The sequence below is a fragment of the Vipera berus genome (genome assembly GCF_964194415.1).
Source record: "Vipera berus genome assembly, chromosome: 1".
Taxonomy (NCBI): Eukaryota; Metazoa; Chordata; class Lepidosauria; order Squamata; family Viperidae; genus Vipera; species Vipera berus.
In genome coordinates, this window is record NC_138202.1 from 5,305,298 (window position 1) to 5,329,864 (window position 24,567).

The 24,567-nt window shown below is 48.7% G+C and overlaps 1 protein-coding gene across 2 annotated transcripts; it reads left to right on the plus strand.

Annotated features, from left to right (window-relative positions):
• The first annotated feature begins 848 nt into the window (after positions 1-848).
• On the plus strand, positions 849-24,295 carry UBXN6 (UBX domain protein 6). Of its 2 annotated transcripts, none has more exons than XM_081321229.1 (11): positions 849-1,046; positions 3,895-4,052; positions 7,454-7,515; positions 9,914-10,048; positions 10,132-10,229; positions 11,378-11,453; positions 13,773-13,857; positions 15,035-15,257; positions 17,499-17,629; positions 20,378-20,523; positions 21,763-24,295. In XM_081321229.1, exons 1-11 carry the CDS (start codon positions 964-966, stop codon positions 21,796-21,798), a joined length of 1,233 nt encoding a protein of 410 aa, XP_081177355.1. In that variant the 5' UTR covers positions 849-963; the 3' UTR covers positions 21,799-24,295. The 2 variants fall into 2 exon arrangements, with proteins under 2 accessions (XP_081177355.1, XP_081177354.1); XM_081321228.1 differs by having other exon boundaries at positions 22,917-24,295.
• The last annotated feature ends 272 nt before the right edge of the window (positions 24,296-24,567 follow it).

A 24,567-nucleotide genomic window follows, 5' to 3' on the forward strand; every position in this document is an offset into this window, starting at 1 on the left:
AGCTGCAGCACACGGCTGGCTCATATTGAAGCGATTGTCCACTAGGATTATAGAGATAAGATATACAGTCACAATTCCCCTGCTCCAAATGTTGTATTTGAAGGGAACTAGGAAGCAAAGCATTCATAAATTCATAATTTATTTATTTATTTAATTATATTTCTATACCGCCCTATTCCCGAAGGACTCAGGGCGGTTTACAGGGCAGCATAAAATATAATATAAAAATAATATAGAATTAAAATACATGACATTAATTAAGCCCAATTAAAAACAACATTTAAAAAGCTAAAACCCCTTCAAGTCCCGGCCTGATAGATCGAAAAACCAGGTTTTCAGGTCCCGGCGAAACGAACGCAGATCGGGGGGGCGGTCCTAATACCAAACATTATTTAATATTATCCCTTAAGTTTTAGCCACACTCGTTAGTGACATTTTACCAAATAAAAGTAGAACGAGAAAGGAAACGAGTGGAAAAACAAAAAAACAAAACACCCCCGGCGTTTTATTTGCTCTTCTTTAAGGAGCTTTTGAGGGAAAGCCATAGAGAAAGACCTCCGCTTGCCTAGAGCGCCACCCTAGACTTGCGATCGGCCGCGCATTCGCCTCTTGGCCATCCAATCAGCGCAGCATCCTCTCCGTCGACAACAACCCCCCCCGGCCCCGCCCCTCCGTCGACGACTCAGGGCAGAGGTGACTTCCGCCTTGCAGAGCGTGCTGCACGCGCCGCGAGGGGTTCCCTTCCATCCCCCTTGTGGCCGCTCCGAGTCAAGATGGCGTCAGAGGCGGCGTCGGCACGTGACCGGAAGCTGGATTGTTTGTTTTTGTTCTCGGGCTTCCGCTTCCTGTTTTCGCAGCTGCTTTTTGCTTCTCCGCCTGCCTGCCCGCCTGCCTTTTGCCTTTTTGCCCGGTCGGTTGTGCTCGTTTCGGCTGGGCTTCGGAGGCCGCGGGCGGGAGGCGGCCATGAAGAAGTTCTTCCAGGAAATCAAAGCGGATTTGAAGTTCAAGACGGCCGGCTCGGGCCAGAAACTCAGCGAGTCGCCTAGGTAACGGCCCCGCCCATTCTAAAGAGAGGCAAGGTCCCGGTCGGTTCCCCAACCTGGCGCCCTCGGAGGGGGGTTGGGTTCTGTAAAAACACGGGTCTTCAAACTTGGCCCTTTTCTGACTTGTGGACTTCAACTCCCAGAATTCCTCAGCCAGGCACTCTGGCTGAGGAATGCTGGGAGTTGAAGTCCACAAGTCAGAAAAGGGCCATGTTTGAAGACCCCTGTTCTATAGAGACCCAGCCCTGGGAGTTGGGGTCCCTCCAATCACAGGTGTGGAGGGGAAACTGAGTAGAAAGGATTAAGGGAGGGGAGGGATTTATAGGGCAGGGTGGGAGGACCCCCTTGAGGTCATCCAGTCCACCCCTCCACCACCCAGTGAAGCAACCCAGATTGGACAGACAGCTGTGCGGCCCCTTTTTTGAAACGGATCCGAGGAAGGGAAGCTGCCACTGATCTGCTCCTGACCTAATTCTTTTTCCCCCCATGACTCACACTTTAATCTGGCTAATATTAGAAGTTAAACTCAACCCAGGAAGCCTCTTGGATGTGAAGCGAAATGTTTTAAAATAAATAAAAGAAAATCCCAAAAAAGTCCAATTGCCTTTTGGTCCAACCATGACCTGGATGATGGAGAATCTCTAGGGACCTTAGAAGTAAAAGTTTGAAATATTAAAATACAATCTCCATCCCTCCCCAATGCTAATAGATAACATAGGTCAATATAGGCATGCGTGCGTATATGTCTATGTGTGTGTGTATAAATATATAAAACACGTATATGTGTCAGAACCACCATCTTTAGCTTGCCGCCTAGGTGGCATGCTGCCATCAAAGCAACAGGGAAGGGAGGGGAAAACAGAATTTGGGAAAGGAGAATAGTTCAAGAAGAGTCCCAAAGGTGCTTTTTCAGGCCACTGGACTTTCTTGTTTTTCCTTTGGAGCTTCCTTTCGCTTCTCATCCAGGAAGCTTCTTCAGCTCTGACTGGATGGTGGGGAAGGGAAGGATTTATACTCCTTGCAGACAGCTGGTCATTTGCATCCTTTTTAGAGAGTCCTTGAGACCACTGGGAGGTTTATCTGTGTCCTCAGGGTCACCTGAGTGGGGCAAATAAGTGTGGAGGACTACATGTCGTTTTTATTATGGGGTTACAGTAACAAATCTTGCAATTCTGAATGGGCTTCTCTGCTTTCACTTTTGAACTCATCGTGGGCAGCAGGTGCCTGTTTCCACCTTAGGAAGGAAAATGGTTTGGCGGACTTAGGCAGAATAGAGTTGGAAGGGACCTTGGAAGTCATCTAGTCCAACCCTCGCCCAGGCGGGTGGCCCTGTCATTTCAGACAAGCGGCTATCCAATCTCTTCTCCAGTGATGCAGCACCCGCAACTTCTTTTGGCAAACCAAGCTGGTTAATTGTTTTCCCTGTAAGGAAATTCCTCCTTCATTCCAGGTTGCTTCTCTCCTTGATCGGTTTCCATCCGTTGCTTCTTGTCCTGCCTTCAGGCACTTTGGAGAATAAGTTGACACCTCTCTTCTTTGTGGCAGCCCCTCAAATACTGGAAGACTGCCATCGTGTCCCCCATTGTCCTTCTTTTCTCTAGACTAGACATACTCAAGTCCTGCAACCGTTCTTCATATGTTTTTGTCTCCAGGCCTTCAATCATCTTAGTTGCTCTTCTCTGCACTTTTTCCAAAGTCTCAACATCTTTTTTGTAATGTGTTTTATAACCAAAACTGGATGCAGTATTCAAAAACAAAAATATATATATATATATATATACAGAAAACTTTGGGACAGAGACAGTGAGTTCTAGTCCCGCCTTAAGACATGAAAGCCTGTCAGGTGAGTTTGGGCCAATCACCAGGAGATGGTGAGTTCTAGTCCTTCCTTAGGCATGAAAGCCATGGACGCTGTGTCAGTTTTGCTCTCAGCCTAAACTCACTTCACAGGATTTTTATTGTGTGGGGAAAAAGAAGGATTATGTTCTCCTTGCCCTTATTTTACGTTTTCCTTATTTTGTATTAAACTTTGTATCTTGATCTTCCTAAACTTTAATACACTTGTTTTTAAAAAAAGAGAGAGATCTGCTCTTCCTCTTTGGGATACAGGAGTCCAAACTATGTCGGTGATGGTCTCTCATGAAGGAGAAGTCTTAATTTCAGAGCTTTGTTGGGCTTTAATCCAGCTGGCATGCTGGGCTGCTGGCAATTTAAAAACTGGACTGCACAATTTAAAAGTAGACCCTTTATGATGCTGTAGGGAGAGGTGTGACATGGGAGTGGGGGGGGGAACACAGCTGCTTGGAGAGGGCCCACATTGCATTGGCTTGTTTGCTCAGCCTGGGTATGTCAGAATGAGCCACAGGCCCCAATGTGACTCCCCCACTTCGGTTCATTTATTTGTATTTGCTCCTGGAAAGTGTCCTGTGAATTGCCTGGGACTACCCCCTCTATATGAATAGGTTTGTCTCTTTCTCTCTGTAGAATAGAACAGGGGTCTTTGAACTTGGCCCTTTTATGACTGGTGGACTTCAACTCCCAGAATTCCTCAGTCAGGCACGCTGGCTGAGGAATTCTGGGAGTTGAAGTCCACCAGTCGTAAAAGGGCCAAGTCTTAAGAGCCCTGGAATAGAATAATAGACTAATACATAGAGTTAGAGCAGGGGTCTTCAAACCTGGCCCTTTTATGACTGGTGGACTTCAACTTCCTGGCTGAGGAATTCTGGGAGTTGAAGTCCACCAGTCATCAAAGGGCCAAGTTTGAAGACCCCCGAGTTAGAGCTTCCCAGCATTTTGTGGGTGCTCCTCAAATCTTCCTGACTCCCTTTACGCTCCCTTTGTTCTCCAACAGGGAAAAATCCACCAAGGAAAAACCCAAACCGGATCCTCCCAAATGTCGGCAAGGCCCCACCAACGAGGCTCAGATGGCTGCGGCCGCCGCCTTGGCTCGGCTGGAACAGAAGCCCAAACCTCGCCCTCTCTCGTCCCAAGACGCCATCCGGAATCAGGGTAAAATGTTCGGAGGAGCTGGAGAAGGATTTCAGCCGCTGCAGGATGGCAGCACCTTGAAATCTTTCCAGAACCTGTTTCTGAAGCAGTGGGCAAAAAGCTTGGTCTGCCTTCATCCCGGGTTGACGGAATAAATCATTTTTTTTAAGCCATTTTCTCTGTAGCGATAGAGGGGTGCAGGAAATACACATACACAACACAAGGAAATACAAATGGTTTTATAGGCCATTTTCTCTGTAGCGATGGAGGGTTGCAGGAAACGCACATACGTTTCGTTTAGCGTCCGTTCAAAGTTAACGGCACTGGAGAAAAGTGACTTGGGTCCGTTTTTCACACTTATGACCCTCGCAGCGTCCCCAGGGTCACGTGCTCAGAATTCGGAGGCTTTGGCCACTAGCCCGTTTTTATGACGGTTGCTGTCTCACGTGATCCCCTTTTGCGACCTTCCGTCGAGCAAAATCAATGGGGAAGCCAGATTCACGTCACAACCCTGTTACTAACTTAACAACTTTGGTGGGGGGGGGGATCACTGTAGCAAGAAAAGTTGTAAAAGAAGGCGAAACCTGCTTAACAACTGTCCCTCTTTGAAATAGTAATTTCTGGCCGTAAATGGAGGACTACCTGGATGGAGATTGATTGCGGTCAAGGGTGGTTCTGGGATGAAATGAAACCATAAGGCATAACAACAACAACAACAAGCAACAACAACAATAATGATAATAACAACAACAGCTTGTAAGCCGCCCTGAGTCTTCGGAGAAGGGCGGGATATAAATGGAATTAAAATAAATAAATAAACAAAGTTGGAAGGGACCTTGGAGGTCATCTAGTCCAACCCGCTGCTCAGGCAGGAAACTCTACACCATTTCAGACAAATGGCTGTCCAGTCTCTTCTTAAAAACTTCCAGTGTTGGAGCAGTCACCGCTTCTGGAGGCAGGTTGTTCCACTGGTTAATTGTTCTCACTGTCAGGAAGTTTCTCCTTAGTTCTAGGTTGCTTCTCTCCTTGATTAGTTTCCATCCGTTGCTTCTTGTCCTGCCTTCGGGAGCTTTGGAGAATAGCTTGACTGCCTCTTCTTTGGGGCAGCCCCTGGGCTTTATGCTAATTATTTTATGTTGGCGGATTTTTGACGCTGGCAGTGTCCGTGGAGATTCTCAGTCTTCCAGGTCCTTAGTTGTCCCAAAGGAGCTTTTTTCCAGGAGGTAACTGGACTTTCTTGTTTTTCTTTGAAGACCTTTTGCTTCTCATCCCAGAAGCTTCTTCAGCTCTGACTGGATGGTGGGGAAGGGAAGAATTTATACTCCTTGCAGCCAGCTGGTCATTTGCATTCTTTTAGACAGTCGTTGAGGCCACTTGGAGGTTTATCTGTGTCCTCAGGGATTCCTGAGTGGTGCAAATGGGTGTGGAGCCTTCTTGGAGTTGCTGAAAGGACCGTGTTGTAGACTCGAGATAGACGGTATCCTCAGCAGCTCCAAGAAGGCTCCACGCCCATTTGCACCACTCAGGGGACCCTGAGGACACAGATAAACCTACTAGTGGCCTCAACAGACTCTCCAAAAGGATGCCAACGACCAGCTGTCTGCAAGGAGTATAAATCCTTCCCTTCCCCACCATCCAGTCAGAGCTGAAGAAGCTTCTGGTAAAAGGCGAGATTTATACGATCTGAAGAGAAACCAGAGTATGTGGAGATGTGGTAGTTTAGAAGCTACCTATTTTCACATGTGGTGGACTTGTAGAAATATAAAAGCTTTTTGGATCAAAATTTGGTGGAACATTCAAAAGATTTTTAAGAGAAAGATAAAGTTTTCTCCGTAATTGTTTTTATTGGGTATTGTTGTAGATTGTGATGTTAAAGAAACTAACTTGATGTTGAACATGATAACGGCAGCACGGTTACTGGTGGGACAATATTGGAAGAAGGATAGTTTGCCCACTGTAGAAGAATGGGTGTTTAAAGTTTCGAATCTTGCAGAAATGTCTAAGATTTCTGCTTATTTGAAAGATCATTCACAGGAAAGATATATTTCAGTTTGGAGGAGATGGATAGATTATATTCAGAACAAATATGGGACTAAAAAGTTCCATTTAGCTTATGAGTAGATTTTAGTGGGATATTGTTATTGGTACTTTGTTTGTAGTTAGGTTAAAGGGGAGTTAAAGCACATTATGAATTTGGTTAATTGTATATTATGCATAATTTTTATTTAGAATATGATTATTGTAACTATAATCCTGTATTTAGCTTTGGGAAGTGGGGGGGGAAGTGGGCGGGTTTGGGGTGGGGGGGATTTGGGGATATATTGTAAAACTTTGTTTTTGTAAAACTCTTTAATAAAAAAAAGAGCTGAAGAAGCTTCTGGGATGAGAAGCGAAACGTCTTCAAACAAAAACAAGAAAAGTCCAGTTGCCTCTAGGAAAAAGCATCTTTGGGGCCTCAGTGGGACTATTGAAGAACATAAGAATCCAATCACTAGGCTTTCCAGCCTGGGAAGATAGGAGTCTGGCACGAGGGATTGTTGCATTTGCTGTGTTGCAGGATACCAGCATCAAACTAAAATAGGCACCCCTGGCTTGGATTTAATTTGAGCAACATAGAAATCCTGAATATGGGTAGTCCTCGACTTAAGCCAATTCATTTAGTGACCATTCAAAGTTAGAACAGAACTGAAAAAAAAGTGATTACGACCTGCTTTTCACACTTAACGGCTGTCGCAGCATCCCCCACGGTGAGGTGATCAAAATTCAAATGCTTGGCAAACGACTCATATTTCTGACGGTCACACCATCCCGTGTGTGTGTGTGTGTGTGTGTCACCTTCTGACAAGCAAACTCAAGGGGGGGGGAAAGCCAGATTCACTTAAGAACCGTGTCACTAAGTTAACCGCCGCAGCGATCTTAAGTTAAAAACTCGTAAAATGGTGCAAGACGCACTTCGCAAATGTTTTTGCTTAGCAACAAATTTGGGGCTTGGTTGCAGTCGTAATTCGGGGACTACCAGTATAGGCAGTCCTCGACATAGAGGAATTTGCTGAGAGTTACAGGGGCACTTCAAAAGGGGATTCCGCAATCAGTCCTCGCCCTTGCGACCCTCATCGTGCCATCCCCACGATCACGGGATCAGAATTTGGGCGCGTCTATTTACAGCAGTTGCGGCATTGTGTAGCCCTGTGATGGCCTTGTGACCGGCAAAGTCGACAGGGGAAGCCGGATTTCCTTAACGGCCACCGGATTCCCTGCTGTGATTCGCTTAACAACTGCATTAAAAAAAATATTGTAAATTCCGGCACGACTCCCCTGACAGTTGGCCCCATTGTGGTCATAACTCGGGGACTCCCCGTCCTTTGCGTCCTCCATTCTGAATCTGTTCCTCATCGGCCCGTTTCCCTTTTTTTGTGCTGCAGTGAAAAAGGAGCTTATGGCTGAAGCGGCGGCGAGCGATAAGGGGATCCCCGTGGATCAGAAGGTAACGGAGACGAGAGAGAAGTGGCTGCATTTGAAATGACGGTTGAGAGATGCCTGGTTTTAATGAGCCCTGCCTGCTCTGTCCCAGCCTTCGTGAGTCCTTGTTAACTCCCAAGGAGAAACCCCTCTTCCAACAAGCAGGCTGGAAATGCAGGAAAAACAAAACCCCTTTTAGTAGTATTTACAGACCTGCAAAATTATCCCCAAAGCAAAGGCAAACAAAACACGATTCATACGGAGAATTGTTCACAGGCAAGGCAATCGGAACATGATCCCATGAAACGTGAGTCCTTTGCAAATGGTTGCCTTCAGCCACCAAGCACCGCCCACGACTTCACTTTTGATTATGCAGCCCCAAGAAGTGGCTTCTCAATGTCTTCTCCTCTTCCCTGGGAGCCGCCCCATTGCCTCCCTCTGTCCTGCTCTTGTTGCCTGTCGGCGTTTGCGAGCGTCTTATGACGTCTTCCAGCTGTGAGTCCTCAGAGTCTGACTCGGCTTCCCAGCACAGCTGGGTCTCAGCCTGAGCACGAGTGGAGGGGCCAGGCTCTTCCTCAGATTGTAAGTCCTGGAGCTCGTGAGAACCTTCCTCCGACTCCCGATAGCTCTCCAGCCCCCCCCCCTCCTCCTCTGATTCCCCGGACTCAGCTGCCAGGTCCACTGGCTGGCACGGAATCACAACACTGCCATAGAACGGCCTACTTAGTTGAGTAGGAGGTCTTCATGTTTTTAGGGGGCTACGGTGGGAAGAAACATCTTGTCATGGTTCCGACAGATGGAGCTCTTCAAAGAACTTTGAGGCATTGTTTACCTTAAAGAATCTTTAATTGACTAGCATAGCATTGGCACAAAAACTGAGTTCCCTCCCCTGAACACATAGTATCAAAGCACAATTCCCTCCTCCAGGTAACTGTCATAAATCACATTCCCCAATTAGCTTGAATTGCAGGCTTCCCCTCCAGTTCTCTAGCCTGCCAATTCTTATCATCTCTTATTTCAATAACCTTGGTTCTCACACTAGGTTCAATATTGTTACGTCTAGCTAGACCAGGGGTGTCAAACTCAATTTCATTGAGGGCCGCATCAGCATGGCGGTTGCCCTCAAGGGGCCGGGTGGGTATGGCCAGGGTGGGCGTGGCTAGAGTGTGTATGGTCTACTGGGTGGGCGTGGCCAGCTCTACATCATTCGCATCAAGGGTGCCTATGGGGGCCTGGGAGAGATCTGAGGGTCTCTGGCAGAAGGAGGGTTTCTGGGCCAGGTCCAAGGCAGTGGGGGCCGTTCCCTCACTGTTTCCAGGATGGCTTCGCGGGCTGCATGAAACCACTTCGTGTGCCGGATCCGGCCCCCGGGCCTTATGTTTGACATGTCTGAGCTAGAGTCTTGTGCACGTTCCCCCCTCCCCTCCCAGCATCATCTAACTCTTAAAAGCAAAAAAGAAGAAGAAAGTGGCTGCATATCCCATCTGTTGTCAATGCAAAAACATCCGAAGTTAGCAGCATTGACGCGTCTCTTTTGCACGCGGGAAGAAGTGACCTCCAGGTCGCAAGGAAAGGTTAGGCCTTCTCTGCTCTAGAAGCGGAGAGCTGTTGCCGTTGCTCCAGGTAATGGTAGGCTGGCCAGCTTGCAGCCCTTAAACCCTGCCTCAACTCGCAGTGGGCACAACTGCCGAGAATCAGAAGCAGGTGTCAGCGCTGCTAACTTCGGATGCTCTTGCTTTGACAGTATACGAAGATGCAGCCATTTCCCCCTTCACTTGTGTGTGACTTTTAGAGTTAGAATTAGACGATGCTGGGTGAAGGAGGAAGAATGTGTATGGGAATTAGTTAGACCTAACAGCCTCGTAGCAGGGTGTTTTTTCAAGGTTGTTTGTTTGAAATAAGAGACGATAAGAAATGGCATTGTCAGAGAACTGGAGGGAAGGCCTGCATTTCAAACTGATTGGAGAACGTGATTTATGGCTGTGAATTAGAGGAGGGAATTGTGCTTTGATACGATGTGCTCAGGGGAGGAGAATTCAGATTTCGGCTTCAACCCTGTACGTGCCGATGCCATGCTACTCGAATAAAGATTCTTTAAGGTAAACAAGGCCTCGAAGTTCTTGGAAGAGTTTCCATCTGTCAGAACCACGACAGCAGATATTATTAAGGCTGGAAGGCCCTGACGACCGTTTTGCAAGCTGCATACAGGCAGAATAACAGAATAACCAAGTTGGAAGGGACCGTGGAGGTCTTCTAGTCCAACCCTCCTGCTGAAGTAGGAGATCCTATCCCATTTCAGACAAATGGCTGTCCAGTCTCTTCTTAAAAACCTCCAGTGATGGAGTACCCATAACTTCTGGAGGCAAGCTGTTCCACTGGTTAATTGTCCTCACCGTTATAATGTTAATTCCTTTTTTTCTTAGAATTCCTTACCTGATGTTGAAGAAGAAGACCCTTCCACCTTGTCTGTCTCGGGCGTCTACTTCACTTGCCCGTTGACCGGCGTCACCGTCCGAAAAGACAGAAGAGAGACGCAGATCAAAAACGCCATCCTGGAGGTAAAGCTTGTTCTTCTGAGGATTGTGGGGGAATCTCTGCCAGTTGCTTGTCTCACCGGCTCTTCCTCTTCCTCTTCCTCCAGCACGCTGCCAGAGATCCCGTAGCCGCCTCCATCATGCAGATCCACACGTTCAACAGGGACCGGGAGAAGGTCAAACTCGGCGTGGAGACGATCGCAAAGTAGGTGCTATGGGTCTGTTCCCTTCAGAAATCTCTTCCTTCCTTCCTTCCTTCCTTCCTTCCTTCCTTCCTTCCTTCCTTCCTTCCTTCCTTCCTTTTTGACTTCCTGCCTTCATTCTTTCTTCTCTCCCCTCTTCCTCCTCCCTCCCTTCCTTTTTCCCTCCCAACCTCCCTGTCACCCTTCCTTCCTTCCTTCCTTCCTTCCTTCCTTCCTTCCTTCCTTCCTTCCTTCCTTCCTTCCTTCCGCGTTCTGGCTCTTAATTGTGGTTTGATTCCAGGGTTTGCGGAATGGGGTGAGAGGACAGCCCATTTATATGGGGCGTCAAGACCGCAGTGGGGAAAAATGCTCTCTTGTGCAGAAGGGTTTTTTGTGATGAGGGAAGGTTGCAGGAAACACAGATGCAGCTTCACTTGTTTGCGTGGCCTGGTTTCTGGCATGCTGCAGCCCGTGGCAGGTCCACAGCCCGGGGGGTTGGGGATCCCTGCTCTATAAGATACCCCAAGTCTGCTCTGCTTTTCTGATAAATGTCAAACGGACTGACCAAGGATTCCATAATATACCATGTAATCAATCCTGGTTAAGGAAGGGACCTTGGTGGACTGGAGGTAAAGGGAGGGGGAAGCATTTTACACAGACACAGACACACACACACACACACACACACACACACACACAGGGCTGCGAGCACACACGTGATCCAAACGGGGCGGGGCTAGCGCTTACATGATACCAGCCCTGCCCTGCCCTGCCCTGCCCTGTTCTTGCACAGCACAGCGTCCCCGTTTCCACACCCTGCAGCATCGTGGCACCTGTTTTTGCACGCTGAAGCACAGCAGCATCCTGTTTTTGCGCCCCGAGGCGCGGCGGGATCCCATTTTCGCGCCCCAAGGTGCCGCAGCGGCCCATTTTTTGCACTCTGTGGCACGGCGTCCTGTTTTTGTGCGCTGCAGCACTAGCACAAGGGTGTGTGTGCACACGTGCGCACACTGGCCAGCCTGTCCCACGGCCCAGTGGCAGGAAGCCACGGCCCACTACCGGGCCGCGGCCCACAGGTTGGGGACCCCTGTTCTAATCCAAGCCCCTCTGCTCAAAGCAAGGTATGCGCCGATGTCAGCGTACACACAACTTTATTACTTTTCCTTCCCAGGTATCTTGATAATATCCACCTCCACCCGGAGGAGGAGAAATATCGAAAAATTAAGGTGCAGAACAAAGTTTTCCAGGTAAGCTGAACCTTTGGCACCAGGAATCCAGGTGCCAGTTCTCTCTGGAGAATGATGGCTGTCAATTCTGGATGTTCTGTGTTTCTTCCTCCCCCCCCCCCCGGTCGTGTTGACGGAGGGCTGCTTTGCAAAACGGAGGAAGGATTGAGCAGATCCCAAACTCGCTGGAGGACCAGATCCCAAACTCCTTAGGACCAGGACCCAAAGCCAACCCTTTGTGACTTGATGTGGGGCAAGACTTCCAGGGTTGTTTGAGGGACAGTGGCGGAAGAGTGTTGCAGTTTGGCCGATGGCCAACGAAAAGAGGCAGGGGTAAAAGGCCCATTGCTTCAGTGTTTCCTTTCTCCCATTTTGACCCGGGTCCTTACCTAAGGGGGACGGCGTGGCGGCTCAGTGTTTAAGACGCTGGGCTTGTCGGCTGGAAAGCCAGCAGGCCGTGTTCGAGTTCCGAGCACCACCGGACGGGGTGAGCTCCTGTCCTCGCCTCAGCTCCAGCTAACCTAGCAGTTCGAAAGCAGGCAAATGCGAGTAGATCAATGGGTACCACTTCAGTAGGGAGGCAAACAGCGCTCCGTGACGTCATGCTGGTCACGTGACCGTGGAAACGCCTTTGGGCGGCGCTAGCTCAACGGTCCTGAAACAGAGATGCGCACCGCCCCCTAGAGTCGGCAGCGAGTGGCGGAGTAAAGTCTGCAGGGACTCTATTTACCTTGATGTTTTTAACGTTTATCTAAGCACGTTAAGAAAGATAGTGCAAAATTTTGAAGTGGTAGAATCTATGCTGGTTCTTTAGAGCAGTGTTTCTCAACCGTGGGGGCTTGAAGGTGGGTGGACATCAACTCCCAGAATTCCCAGGCCAGCTTTGCTGGCCAGGGAATTCTGGGAGTTGAAGTCCATCTTCAAGCCGCCAAGGTTGAGAGACAGCTTTAAACTGTCTGCTTGGCTGGAGGAAGTTAGAAACATCTATCAAAGTTCTTTCTATTAAAAAAAAAATCTGCAGGACATGTGCTTACGTACGGGTAGTCCTCTACTTACAACAGTTCATTCAGTGGCCGTTCAAAGTTAACGATCGGGGGGAAAAAGTGACCCCCTTTTTCACAGTTATGACGTTTAGAGCATCCCCGTGCTCCAAATTCAGAAGCTTTGCAACTGACTCGTATTTATGACGCTCACAGTGTCCCGGGCGTTGTGTGATTCCCCCTTTTGCGACCTTCATAGGAGCAAAGTCGATGGGGGAAGCCAAATTTGCTTAACAACCGTGTGACTCACTTAACTGCAATGATTCACTTAACAATTCTGGCAAAGAAGGTCATAAAATGGGGCAAAACTCACTGAAGAAATGTCTCGCTTAACAGCAGAAATTTTGGGCTCTGTTGTGGTCGTAAAGCGAGGACTACCTGTATTAAGAGATTTTTTTTTAAAGACATTCAGGATGAGGGCTCTTGCCTTGGAACCAAAGGTGTCTGCCCTCCAGGTATTTCCCCATCTGTCCTTGGTGTCGTGCATTCTCCTAATCCAGGGGTAGGCAACCTTGGCTGGCTCGTGGACTTCAACTCCCAGAATTCCTGAGCCAGCCTTGCTGAGGGGAAAGGGAGAGGTTTCCAAGCTGAGCCGTGGTGGCTCAGGAATTCTGGGAGTTGAAGTCCACGAGTCATACAAAGAGCCAAGGTTACCTAGCCCTGCTATAGACCAACTCTACATCCGGTGGAACTACTGGTTTGTACCTTTGGAGCAGGGATCTTCAAACTTGGCCCTTTTATGACTTGTGGACTTCAACTCCCAGAATTCCTGAGCCAGCCACGCTGAGGGGAAAGGGAGAGGCTTCTAAGCTGAACCATGCTGGCTCAGGAATTCTGGGAGTTGAAGTCCACCAGTCATGAAAGAGCCGAGGTTGCCTACCCCTGGCCTAGGCCTAGGCCGCTTTATGACTGGTGGACTTCAACTCCCAGAATTCCTCAGCCAGCATGGGGGAAACTTTGGCCCTTTCATGACTGGTGGATTTCAATTCCCTGAATTCCTGAGCCAGTCACGCTGAGGGAAAAGGGAGAGGTTTCCAAGCTGAGCCATGCTGGCTGAGGAATTCTGGGAGTTGAAGTCCACCAGTCATAAAAGGGCCACGGTTGCCTACCCTTGTCCTAATGGCTTTGTGTTTTTGCTGCCTGTTGGTCAAAAAAGATGCCACAGCAAATAAGAGGATCCTAGTCCCTCAAGCTCTTTAGTTTCCTGGTAGAAGTTGGGATAAAGCTCGCCCCAAAGAAGAATTAGCCTTCATGAATCTTCTCTGAGGTTTGTTTGTTTCCCCACCCGCACCCCCTTCAGGAAAGGATCCATTGCCTGGAAGGAGCAGACAGGTTTTTCCAGGCTGTTGGGTTCGAAAAAGTGGCTCTGGATGTCACAGGACAAGGTAAGGCTTCATGTGGACTAGTGTTCCTTAACCCCGATAAAGTTACTTGGGCTGTTGTGCCTTGTTCCATCATCCGTGGTGGCCCAGCGGTTAAATGCGGCATTGCAGGCTGACTCTGCCCACTGCCAGTAGTTTGATCCTGGCTGGCTGAAGTTTGACTCAGCCTTTCGTCCTTCCAAGGTCCGTAAAATGAGGACCCAGATTGTTGGGGGTGTTAGGCTGACTCTGTAAATCACTTAGAGACGGCTGTAAAGCACTGTGCAGCGGTCTATAAATCTAAGTGCTATTTGTAACTGTATCTTCATATATATCTATCTTCTATCTACAATATCTATGTCTATCCTTTATGGTGGCGCAGTGGTTATAATTATAAATATCAAAGGTTAAATGGGAATATTGGTGAGAAACTAAAACTTGGGTAAAAAATTAATAACAGGATATGGATGGGCTATGAAGATGGAATGCAATTAAAACGCGCATTAGCTAAAAATTCATTGATAAACGTAATGATGTTTTTATCGACTTGATATAATAGGAATTCTACTAGCTTGAATACGAGACGGTAAACGGTTTAAGGGAAAAAGCGAAGAAACGTTTGATGTTGCAATTTGAGATTTGCGCTAAAGGTTTTGTTATCGAACTGTTGATTAACCCACTCGCCAGGTTGCTTTTTAAATACCTAAAGGTAAAATTGGAAAATCAGTAAGACGTTTTTAAGAAAAAAAAAGTTAGCAACAGCTGTCTCCCTTAGCCATGGAAATTTGGGGCTCCGCTGCGGTCGTAAGTCGGGGAAGGTTTTGTTATCGAAGGGTTGATTAACCCACTCGCCAGGTTGCTTTTTAAATACCTAAAGGTAAAATTGGAAAATCAGAAAGACGTTTTTTTAAAAAAAAAAAGTTAGCGACATCTGTCTCCCTTAGCCGTGGAAATTTGGGGCTCTGCTGCGGTCGTAAGTCGGGGAAGGTTTTGTTATCGAAGGGTTGATTAACCCACTCGCCAGGTTGCTTTTTAAATACCTAAAGGTAAAATTGGAAAATCAGAAAGACGTTTTTTTTTAAAAAAAAAAGTTAGCGACATCTGTCTCCCTTAGCCGTGGAAATTTGGGGCTCTGCTGCGGTCGTAAGTCGGGGACCACTTGTGAGGCAGCGGGCCAAAACAACATCCGCCTTTCTTGCAGAAGAGGCCCTGGAGGACTTCTACGTGCTGAAGGACGAAGCCTTGGAGAGGCTGGAGGACCTGAAAGAGCACAGGGAGAAACTGGTGACCGGCGAGCCGGTGAGGGCCCAGCTGGACCGCCAACTCCGACTGTTCAAACCGTCCCCACAGGCCTCTCGCTTTGAGCTGCCCAACGACTTCTTCAACCTCACGGCGGAGGAGCTGAGGCGGGAGCAGAGGATGCGGTGAGCGACTGCCTGGAAGGGACCTTGGAGGTCTTCTAGTCCAGCCCCCCACATAAGCAGGAGAATCTGCGCCATCTTAGACAGGGGATTGTCTAGCCTCTTCTTAAAAACCTCCAGCGATGGAGCGCCCACCATTTCTGGTGGCAAGCTGTTCCACCGGTTGATGGTCCTCACCGTCAGGAAGTTTCTCCTTAAATCCAGGTTGCTTCTCTCCTTGATCCAATTTCCAACCGTTGTTTCTCGTCCTTCTGTTGCTTTGGGAAATAAGTTGATCCCACTCTTCTTTGGGGCAGCCTGTACTTAATAACCATTCAGAGTTACCACGGCACTGGAAAGAGTGATTTACTAGAGGTAGTCCTCGACTTATCACAGTTCACTTAGTGACAGCTCCCAAGTTAACAACAGGGCTGGGAAAAAAGCGGCTTAGGACCGTTTTTTCGCACTTAGCGACCGTCGTGGTCACATGATCAAAATTCAGACGCTTGGCAAACTTGGGAAACGTTTGCCTGTGACTTTTCTTCATTTGTCTTTGTATTTTATATGTTGAGAAACCGAGAAAATTAACCCTCCCCCCAAATAAATAAATATTCAGACGCTTGGCAACCGGTTCATATTTTAGGACGGTTGCAGCGTCCCCCGGGAGAAGGGGGGGGAATCACGTGATCCTCTTTTGCGACCTTCTGACAAGCAAAGTCAATGGGGGAAAGCCGGATTTGTTTTTTAAAAAAAAACGTTCTTATTAACTTGTCAGCCGCAGTCATTTACTTAGCAACTGCGGCAAGAAAGATTGTAAAATGAGGCAAAATTCACTGAATTCCGTTGTGGTCGTAAATCGAGGACTGCCTGTATTTTTGAGAGGTTTAACTTGCAGATGAATCTATAAGCGGCTAAGGCAGGGGTAGGCAACCTTGGCCCTTTTGTGACTGGTGGACTTCAACTCCCAGAATTCCTGAGCCAGCCTGGCTCAGCTTGGAAACCTCTCCCTTTCCCCTCAGCGTGGCTGGCTGAGGAATTCTGGGAGTTGAAGTCCACGAGTCATAAAAGGGCGAAGTTTGAAGACCCCTCCTCTAAAGGTACAAACCGGTAGTTCCACCGTATGTAGAGTTGGTCTATACGCAGGGGTGGGCAACCTTGGCTCTTTTGTGACTCGTGTACTTCAACTCCCAGAATTCCTCGGCCAGCATGGGGGAACTATGGCCCCTTCATGACTTTTGGACTTCAACTCCCAGAATTCCTGAACCAGCCTGTCTCAGCTTGGAAACCTCTCCCTTTCCCCTCAGCGTGGCTGGCTCAGGAATTCTGGGAGATGAAGTCCACCAGTCATGAAAGGGCCAAAGTTTCCCCCATGCTGGCTGAGGAATTCTGGGAGTTGAAGTCCGTGAGTCATAAAAGAGCCAAGGTTGCCTACCCCTGGGCTAAGATAATGTTTGAGGACCCATGTGGCACTTTGTAAGAAAAAGGTCCCGAGAACGTTGGGCTCCAGTCAGCATAGAATAGGAAATTACAGGAGAAATGTGCAGTTTTGTAGGCCAAACCTTCTCTTCTTTTTGCCCTGTTTACGTATTGTGTTGCTTCGCCATTCTCGGAAGTCACGAGGCACCGGGCACCAGAGAAGGATGTGGGGGAGACTTGGATGAAGGACGTTTTGGTCACCACAATGTAAAAAAGGAGGTTGAGACTCATATGTTTCAGCCTCCAGTCCTCTAATCCTCTCTGTTGCTCTTCTCTGCACTCTTTCTAGTGTGGAGAAGAACAACCAAGATGATCAGGGGACTGGCGGCTAAAACATATAAGGAATGGTTGCTGGAATTGGGGATGTCTTAGTTTAATGAAGAGAAGGACGAGGGGTGACAGGATAGCAGTCTTCCAATATTTGAGGGGTCTACCCCAAAGAAGAGGGAGTCAAGCTGTTCTCCAAAGCACCTGAAGGCAAGACAAGAAGCAAAATAGATGGAAACTAACCAAGGAGAGAATCAACCTGGAACTAAGGAGAAACTTCCTAACAGTGAGAACAATTAACCAGTGGAACAACCTGCCTCCAGAAGCGGTGAATGCTCCAACGCTGGAAGTCTTTAAGAAGAGACTGGGCAGCCCTTTGTCCGAAATGCTATAGGCCTTTCCTGCCTGAGCAGGGGGTTGGACTAGATGACCTCCAAGGTCCCTTCCAACTTTTATTATTGTTGTTAAGTCGAGGACCTATCTGCCCTTTCCCCTTTTGACCCTCTTCTCTTCTCTCTGAAGGACAGAAGCGGTTGAGAAGGCCTCCATGCTGAGGACGAAAGCCATGCGAGAGAAGGAGGAGCAACGGGAGCTGCGCAGATACAACTACACCCTCCTGCGCGTTCGCTTCCCTGACGGGTACATCCTGCAAGGTAAAGTGGGGACGGGGGGGGGGACCTGGTGGTTGGCTGCGCGGAAGAGGTCGTCCTCGACGTAGGAGCACCAGCGAGCCAAAAACAAAAACTCCGTTGCTAAGCGGGACAGCCGTGAAGTGAATTTTGCCCCATTCTTACCACCTTTCTTGCCGCCGTCGTCAAGCGAATCACTGCAGGAAGAGAGCAGCAATAGCCCTTAGACTTACAAGTCTCTTCACAGTGCTTTGCAGCCCACTCTAAGCGGTTTACAGAGCCCCCCAACAGTCTGGGTCCTCCTTTTACCGACTTCAGAAGGATGGAAGGCTGAGTCAACCTTGAGCCAGTCAGGATCGAACTGCTGGCAGTGGGCAGAGTCAGCCTGCAATACTGCACTCTAACCACTGGGCAGAGAGAGAGAGAGAGAGAGAGGGAGGGAGAGAGAGAGGGGGGGAGGGAGGGAGAGAGAGAATATAGACATAGACAGACAGGTAGATAGGCAGTCTTAGGATAGATGGATGGATGGATGGATGGATGAATGGATGGATAGATAGATAAATAGATGGATGGATGGATGCATGGATAGATAGACAGACAGGCAGACAGACAGACAGACAGACAGACAGACAGACAGAACTTAAAAGAGCCTTGGTGGAGCAGTGGGCTAATGCCTCCTTAAGTAACACCAGCTGCCTGCCATTAGTGCAGGTTCGAGTCCCACCAGGCTCAAGGTTGACTCAGCCTTCCATCCTTCCCAGGTAGGTAAAATGAGGACCCAGATTGTTGGGGGCAATGAAGCTGACTTTGTAATAATGCCGCTTGGGGTGTGTGTGAAAGCCCTAATAAGCAGGCATATACATAGAATGAAGGATACTGCTAAGGTTGTAAGCCGCCCTGAGTCTTCGGAGAAGGGCGGGATATAAATGGAATTTAAAAATAAAATAAAAAATAAAATAAAAAGACAGACAGATAGATCCATCCATCCCTGCTAAGCAAGGCAGTTCTTAAGTGAGCTTGGTCCCCTTTTATCAACCTTTTTTGTCACAATTAACAATAGCAATAGGACTGAGACTTATATACCGCTTCACGGCGCTTTACAGCCCTCCCTAAGCGGTTTACAGAGTCAGCCTGTTGCTCCCCCAACAATCTGGGTCCTCATTTTACCGACCTCAGAAGGATGACAGGCTGAGTCAAACTTGAGCCCCTCAGGATCGAACCGCTGGCAGTGGGAACGCAGAGTAAGCCTGCAAGACTGCGTTCTAACCACTGGGCCACCAGGGCTGTCGAGAGAGAGAGAGAGAGAGAGGGAGGGAGGGAGGGAGGGAGGGAGGGAGGGAGGGAGGGAGGGAGAGAGAGAGAGAGAGAGAGAGAGAGAGAGAGAGAGAGAGAGAGAGAGAGAGAGAGAGAGAGAGAGAGAGGGGGGGGGAGAGAGAGAGAGAAGATAGACAGATAGACAGACAGACAGGCAGTCTTAGCCAGATATGGTAGATAGGCAGAAGACAGACAGATAGATAGCAGTAGCACTTAGATTTATATAGCGCTTTACAGTGCTTTACAGCCCTTTCTAAGCTGTTTACGGAGTCAGCCTATCCGGGTGCTCATTTTACCGACCTCGGAAGGATGGAAAGCTGAGTCAACCTTGAGCCGGTCAGGATCGAACCCCAGGCTGTGGGGATGCAGAGTTAGCCTGCAAGACTGCATTCTAACCACTGGGTCATCACAGTTCTTCACGGTTGTTAAGTGAAACCAGCTTCCCCATTGACTTTGCTTGTCAGAAGTTCACAAAAGGTGACCTGGGTCATTGCGACCGTCCTAAATGGGAGGGAGCCAGTCGCCAAGCATCTGAATTTTGATCGTGTGACCCTGGGACGCTGCAACGGTCGCAAGCGTGGAAACCTGTCATAAATCACTTTTTTCTGTGTAGTTGTAACTTCGACCAGTCCCTAAATAAACAGTTATAAGTCGAGGATTGCCTGCAGTCGGTCCCCAGTGAGCGAAGGCTTGCTGGAGTCGGGTGTTCGATGCACCTAGCCCGGGAGCGCCCAGAAATTGTGGGAGTTGAAGTCCACAAGTCATAAAAGTTGTCACATTTGTCCAACGTGAAACCCTGAAGAACCACGGCTGGTCTCTACGGTCTAGTCCTTACTTAACAGGTGGTCCTCGACTTAACGACCGGAATTGAGTCCGGAATTACGGTTGTTCAGTCGTGCCGATTGTTAAGCTACAGTTAGTCTTCGACTTACGACCACGATGGAGGCCGAAATTTATGTTGCTAAGCGAGACGTTTGTTAAGTGAGTTTTGCCCCCTTTTGCGGCTTTTCTTGCCCCGGCTGTTAAGCGAATCACTGCGGGTGTGAAATGAGTGAGACGGTCGTTAAGTGAATCTGTTTTCCCCATGGTCAGAAGGTCGTAAAAGGGGAATCACGTGACCCCATCAGTTTTCAGTTTTCCACCCTCTGAAGGTAAATCACATGACCATGGTGTGTGTGTGTGTGTGTGTGTGTGTGTGTGTGTGTGTGTGTGTGTGAATGCCGCCAAGGTCATAAGTGTGAAAAACGGCCGTAAGTCACTTTTTTCAAGGCTGTTGTAAGTTCGAACAGTCGCTAAGTGAACCGTTGTGAGCTGGGGACTATCTGTACTTGCCATGGGCCTGTGCTTCACTTTGCGAGGTTTTTTCCCCCCCAGGATGTCATTAAGCAAATGTTGCGGTCGTTAAATGAACACAGTCCCTACCCAAGCTAAGAAGTCTTTTTTTTTCTGTTCCTGCAGGGACGTTTTACGCCCGAGAGCCAGTTTCCACTCTGTTCCAGTTTGTGCGGGAGACTCTGCAGAACGACTGGCTGCCGTTTGAGCTGTTGGCCCCCGGGGGCCACAAACTAACCGACGAGAGCCTGGCCCTCAACGAGTGCGGGCTGGTAAGTGTCCAGTTTCCTTGGAGGGGGGTGGGTGGAGGCCTCTGCTTAGATAATAATATAGATATAGATCAGATAACCTTTATTGCCATTTCTTACGGTGGGTACAACGGCACACGTTAAAAAGGAAATTTAGTTGCTTGCTCTCCCAGTGTACATCGCACACATGTAAAACCTGCTATATACGACATGAAGGGATGCGGTGGTTCAGTGGGTTAGGACGCTGAGCTTGTCGATCAGAAGGTCGGCAGTTTGGCGGGTCGAATCCCGAGTGCCACGTAGCAGAGTGAGCGCCTGTTACTCGTCCCAGCTTCTGCCAACCTAGCAGTTCGAAAGCACGTAAAAATGCAAGTAAAAAAACAGGGACCACTCCGGTGGGAAGGTAACAGCGTTCCGTGTGCCTTTGGCGTCTAGTCATGCCGGCCACGTGACCACGGAGACGTCCTCGGACAAGCACTGGCTCTTCGGCTTTGAAATGGAGATGAGCACCGGCCCCTAGAGTCGGAAACGACTAGCACGCATGTGCGGGGGAACCTTTACCTTTTATATATGACATATATGCAACATATAAATATTAATCGCTGTCCATCTTGAGTACACAACGGAAGGAGGAAGCTTGAGAGTTCACGAGGTTAATACTGCGTGGAACTGTTCTCCAGGTTTGGCCTGGAGTTTTGGGAATTAAAACAACGGAGGCCTCATCTCCCTGTCAAGGTGGGCAGTTGCGTTACAGACAGTGGTGGGATTAGGCCGGTTTGCACCAGTTCGGGAGAACCGGTAGCTAAATTTATCTGAATTTGAAGAACTTGCTGGCTTCTGGAAGTCCAGTCTAGGCTTCGGAGGCCTCCCATGCCTAGAACGGCCCACCAGAAGTGCATGGATACCACTTCCGGAAGTCCATTCTAGGCATCGGAGGCCTGGAGGAGGCCTCCCAGGCCTAAAACGGCCCACCAGAAGTGCGTGGATGCCACTTCCGGAAGTCTGTTTTAGGCATCAGAGGAGTGGAGTGTGGCCTCCCAGGCCTAGAACGGCCCACCGGAAGTGCATGGATACCACTTCCGGAAGTCTGTTCTAGGCATCGGAGGTCCAGGCCTGCATCACATAATAGAACCAGTAGTTCAGGTATTTGAATCCCACCACTGGCTACAGGTGGTTCCCCGACTTACAACTGTGCCTTTAAGTGACTTTTCGACAGTACCGCAGCCCTGGAAAAAGCGGCTTATAACTGTTTTTCACACTTAGGACCGTTGCAGCATCCTCCCCCCGCAGTCAACGTGATCATGATTTGGACACTTGGCTCATAATTATGACAGTCGTAGCGTCCTGGGGGTCACGTGATCCCCTTTTCCAAACTTTGGACAAGCAAAATCGATGGGGGAAGCCAGATTCACTTAACAACCGTGTGGCTAACTTAACAGCCGCAGCAATTCACTTAACATCGGTGGCAAGAAAGGCCGGAAAAAGGCGGTAAAATACACTTAACAAATGTCTCAGCAGCAGGAATTTTGGGTTGGGCTCCGTCGTGGTCGTAAATCGAGGACTACCCGTGTAATAAAGTTATTTGTTTCTCTGAGCACAATTTTGCCTCCTCTAAGCTGTACAAGTTTCTCCCCCCCCCTCCACTATCAGTATAGAGATGATGATGATGATGATGATTAATAATAATAATAATGAGGAGGAGGAGGGTATAGGCAGGAAACCCTGCATACCATTTCAGACAAAGGGTTGTCCAGTCTCTTCTTTAAAAACTTCCAGCGTTGGAGTATCCATAACTTCTGGAGGCAGGTTGTTCCACTGGTTAATTGTTCTCACTTTTAGGAAGTTTCTCCTTAGTTCCAGGTTGCTTCTCTCCTTGGTGAGTTTCCGTCCGTTGCTTCTTGTCCTGCCTTTGGGTGCTTTGGAGAATAGCTTGACTGCCTCTTCTTTGGGGCAGCCCCTGAGATACTGGAAGGCTGCTATCCTGTCCGCCCTAGTCCTTCTCTTCATTAAACTGGACATCCCCAATTCCAGCAACCGTTCTTTATATGTTTTAGCCTCCAGTCCCCTGATCATCTTGGTTGCTCTTCTCTGCACTCTTTCTAGATGTTCTAAATGTTATAGGGCCATTTTGTATTCCGTCCTAAAAAGTTCTGTGATAATCTTTATAATAATTACACGGGCTACTTCCAAGGCAGATAACCTCTCTGAATATCGGCCTGGTTTAAAGACGTTTTCCCCCGAAGGGGCTATCGGTTGTTCTCGACTCAACAACTCAGGCCAAAGTTTTCCATTTCTTGGGTCTTGCTCCATTTTACGACTTTTCCTGCCATAGCGCCCCCAAAACCTCCGCCTGCCCTGGTTCCTCGAAAAGCCCCCGCTAAGCTTCTCTCTTTTCCCCCCTCCCTCCCTCCCTCCAGGTGCCCTCCGCGCTGCTGACCTTCGCCTGGGACGCCGAGGTCATGGCGGATATCAAAGCCTCCCGGGGCGAGCACATGGGAAGCGTGCTCAAACCCGACCTGCTGCTGACGGTGCAGATGCTCTCCTGAAAATAAAAGGCGCAATGGGGTTGGATCCGGCTCCGTCCTGTGTGGTCCCCGCCTCTCCTGAAGCCAGCCTCTCGACTTCCCCCGCGCCTGGTCTTCTGCGCCCGTTAAGAGCCACAGACGTGACTTTCCTAGCCGGCTTTTAGCTCCCTGGCGAGAGGGGCAGCTCGCCCAGGAGAAGAGCTGGTTTTTGGCTTCCCCGGGCTTGGCAGCTGGAGCTCTCCAACCTGGGAGGGCAAAAAAGGATATTTTCCCAGCGTGGCAGCTTTCTATTTTTTCTTTTCTTTTTTTGGAAGTTTCATAGATCTCCGTTTTCCTGGTTTTTTTCCTAGCTTGGGGTGGGAAAAAGAGGCGTGCCGCCAGGGCGAGGCCCGGCAAACGGGAGAGTGGTTTGCTAAAAACGCTCCCCCCCCGGTTTACGCCGGCCGATCGTGGCTTGCACCGAGCACTTTGTTCAACGAGCGAGGCTAGGCCCGCACGAGGTCCTGAATCACGTTGGTGTTTTTTTTTTAAAAGAAAATTATTATTTTAGGTCATAGATAAGCCGTTAGCTTTACGGAGAAGGAATGTACGTACTCTACCGTCGCCCGACCTGCGTGTCGGCTGCTCTTTAAGTTATAGGTTGTGGGAAAGAGTTCTGAAGGACCCAGTCCCGTCGTTTCCCCCCCGCCTCCCCCCAGTATTTTTACGGAGGCTTGTTTTGGGGCAGGAATTGTAGCAAGAAATACACACACACACACACACTTATAAAAATCCTGTGCAGCTGTTGATGTCGGGGAGTTCTTCCAGATGTTGGAGCAATTGCCTCGAAGCAGTACGAGCTATTGTGGGTCTCTCTCTGCCCCATTTTTGGTGGACTTGCTACTCCCTGCCTGCTTCCTTTGTTCGTTCCTAGCGAGGAGGAGTAAGGAATGCTGCTTTAGACCTTGGTTTAGGTTTTCGTTGGTGGGGCAGGACAAGTAGATGAAATTAAAAGGTAGAGCCACATAGACCCCACCCAATTTGAGCAGTGGGGGGGGTCAACAATTTTCTGTTTTGTTGGTGGCTGCACTCTTTAATTAAATAGAGCCTCGTTTCGGCCAATCGGAGTTCAATGGGGAGATTAACACCACTCTTAACAATACACGAAGATGCGCATCAAACGGGGATTATTATTATTATTTTTACCTCTTATCCCTTTGTTCCATGGAGTCTCTTTTCAAGTTGGAAACCAGACTCTCTTAACCCGTTGAAATGCAGCCTGTGGAAAGTCACTTGCAAAAAATGTTGTCCTTTTCTTCTCTTCCCCCAACCCCACCCCAAAAAAACCCACTTTTTTCCCCCCCTTCTGGATTCAAGTCGTGTGTCTTTTCTTGTTTCGAGCCCATTCATACCAAAGCGTGAGTATATAAAAACTCTACAATTAATACCGTTTGGATGATGTTTAAAAGAAAGGCAGCTGTTTCAAACGTTTGATTGGCTGTGTGCTTGGTGGTGGTGGTGGTGGGGTGTTGGTTAATTATTTTAATGGCTGCAACGGCTAGTC

Excerpts from the sequence above, each read along its gene's own strand:
- UBXN6 (XM_081321228.1), top strand. The coding sequence starts at position 964 with ATGAAGAAGTTCTTCCAGGAAATCAAAGCGGATTTGAAGTTCAAGACG. Across the intron at positions 1,047-3,894 it reads AAACTCAGCGAGTCGCCTAG|GGAAAAATCCACCAAGGAAA; the intron begins GTAACGGCCCCG and ends GTTCTCCAACAG. Across the intron at positions 4,053-7,453 it reads AGACGCCATCCGGAATCAGG|TGAAAAAGGAGCTTATGGCT; the intron begins GTAAAATGTTCG and ends TTTGTGCTGCAG.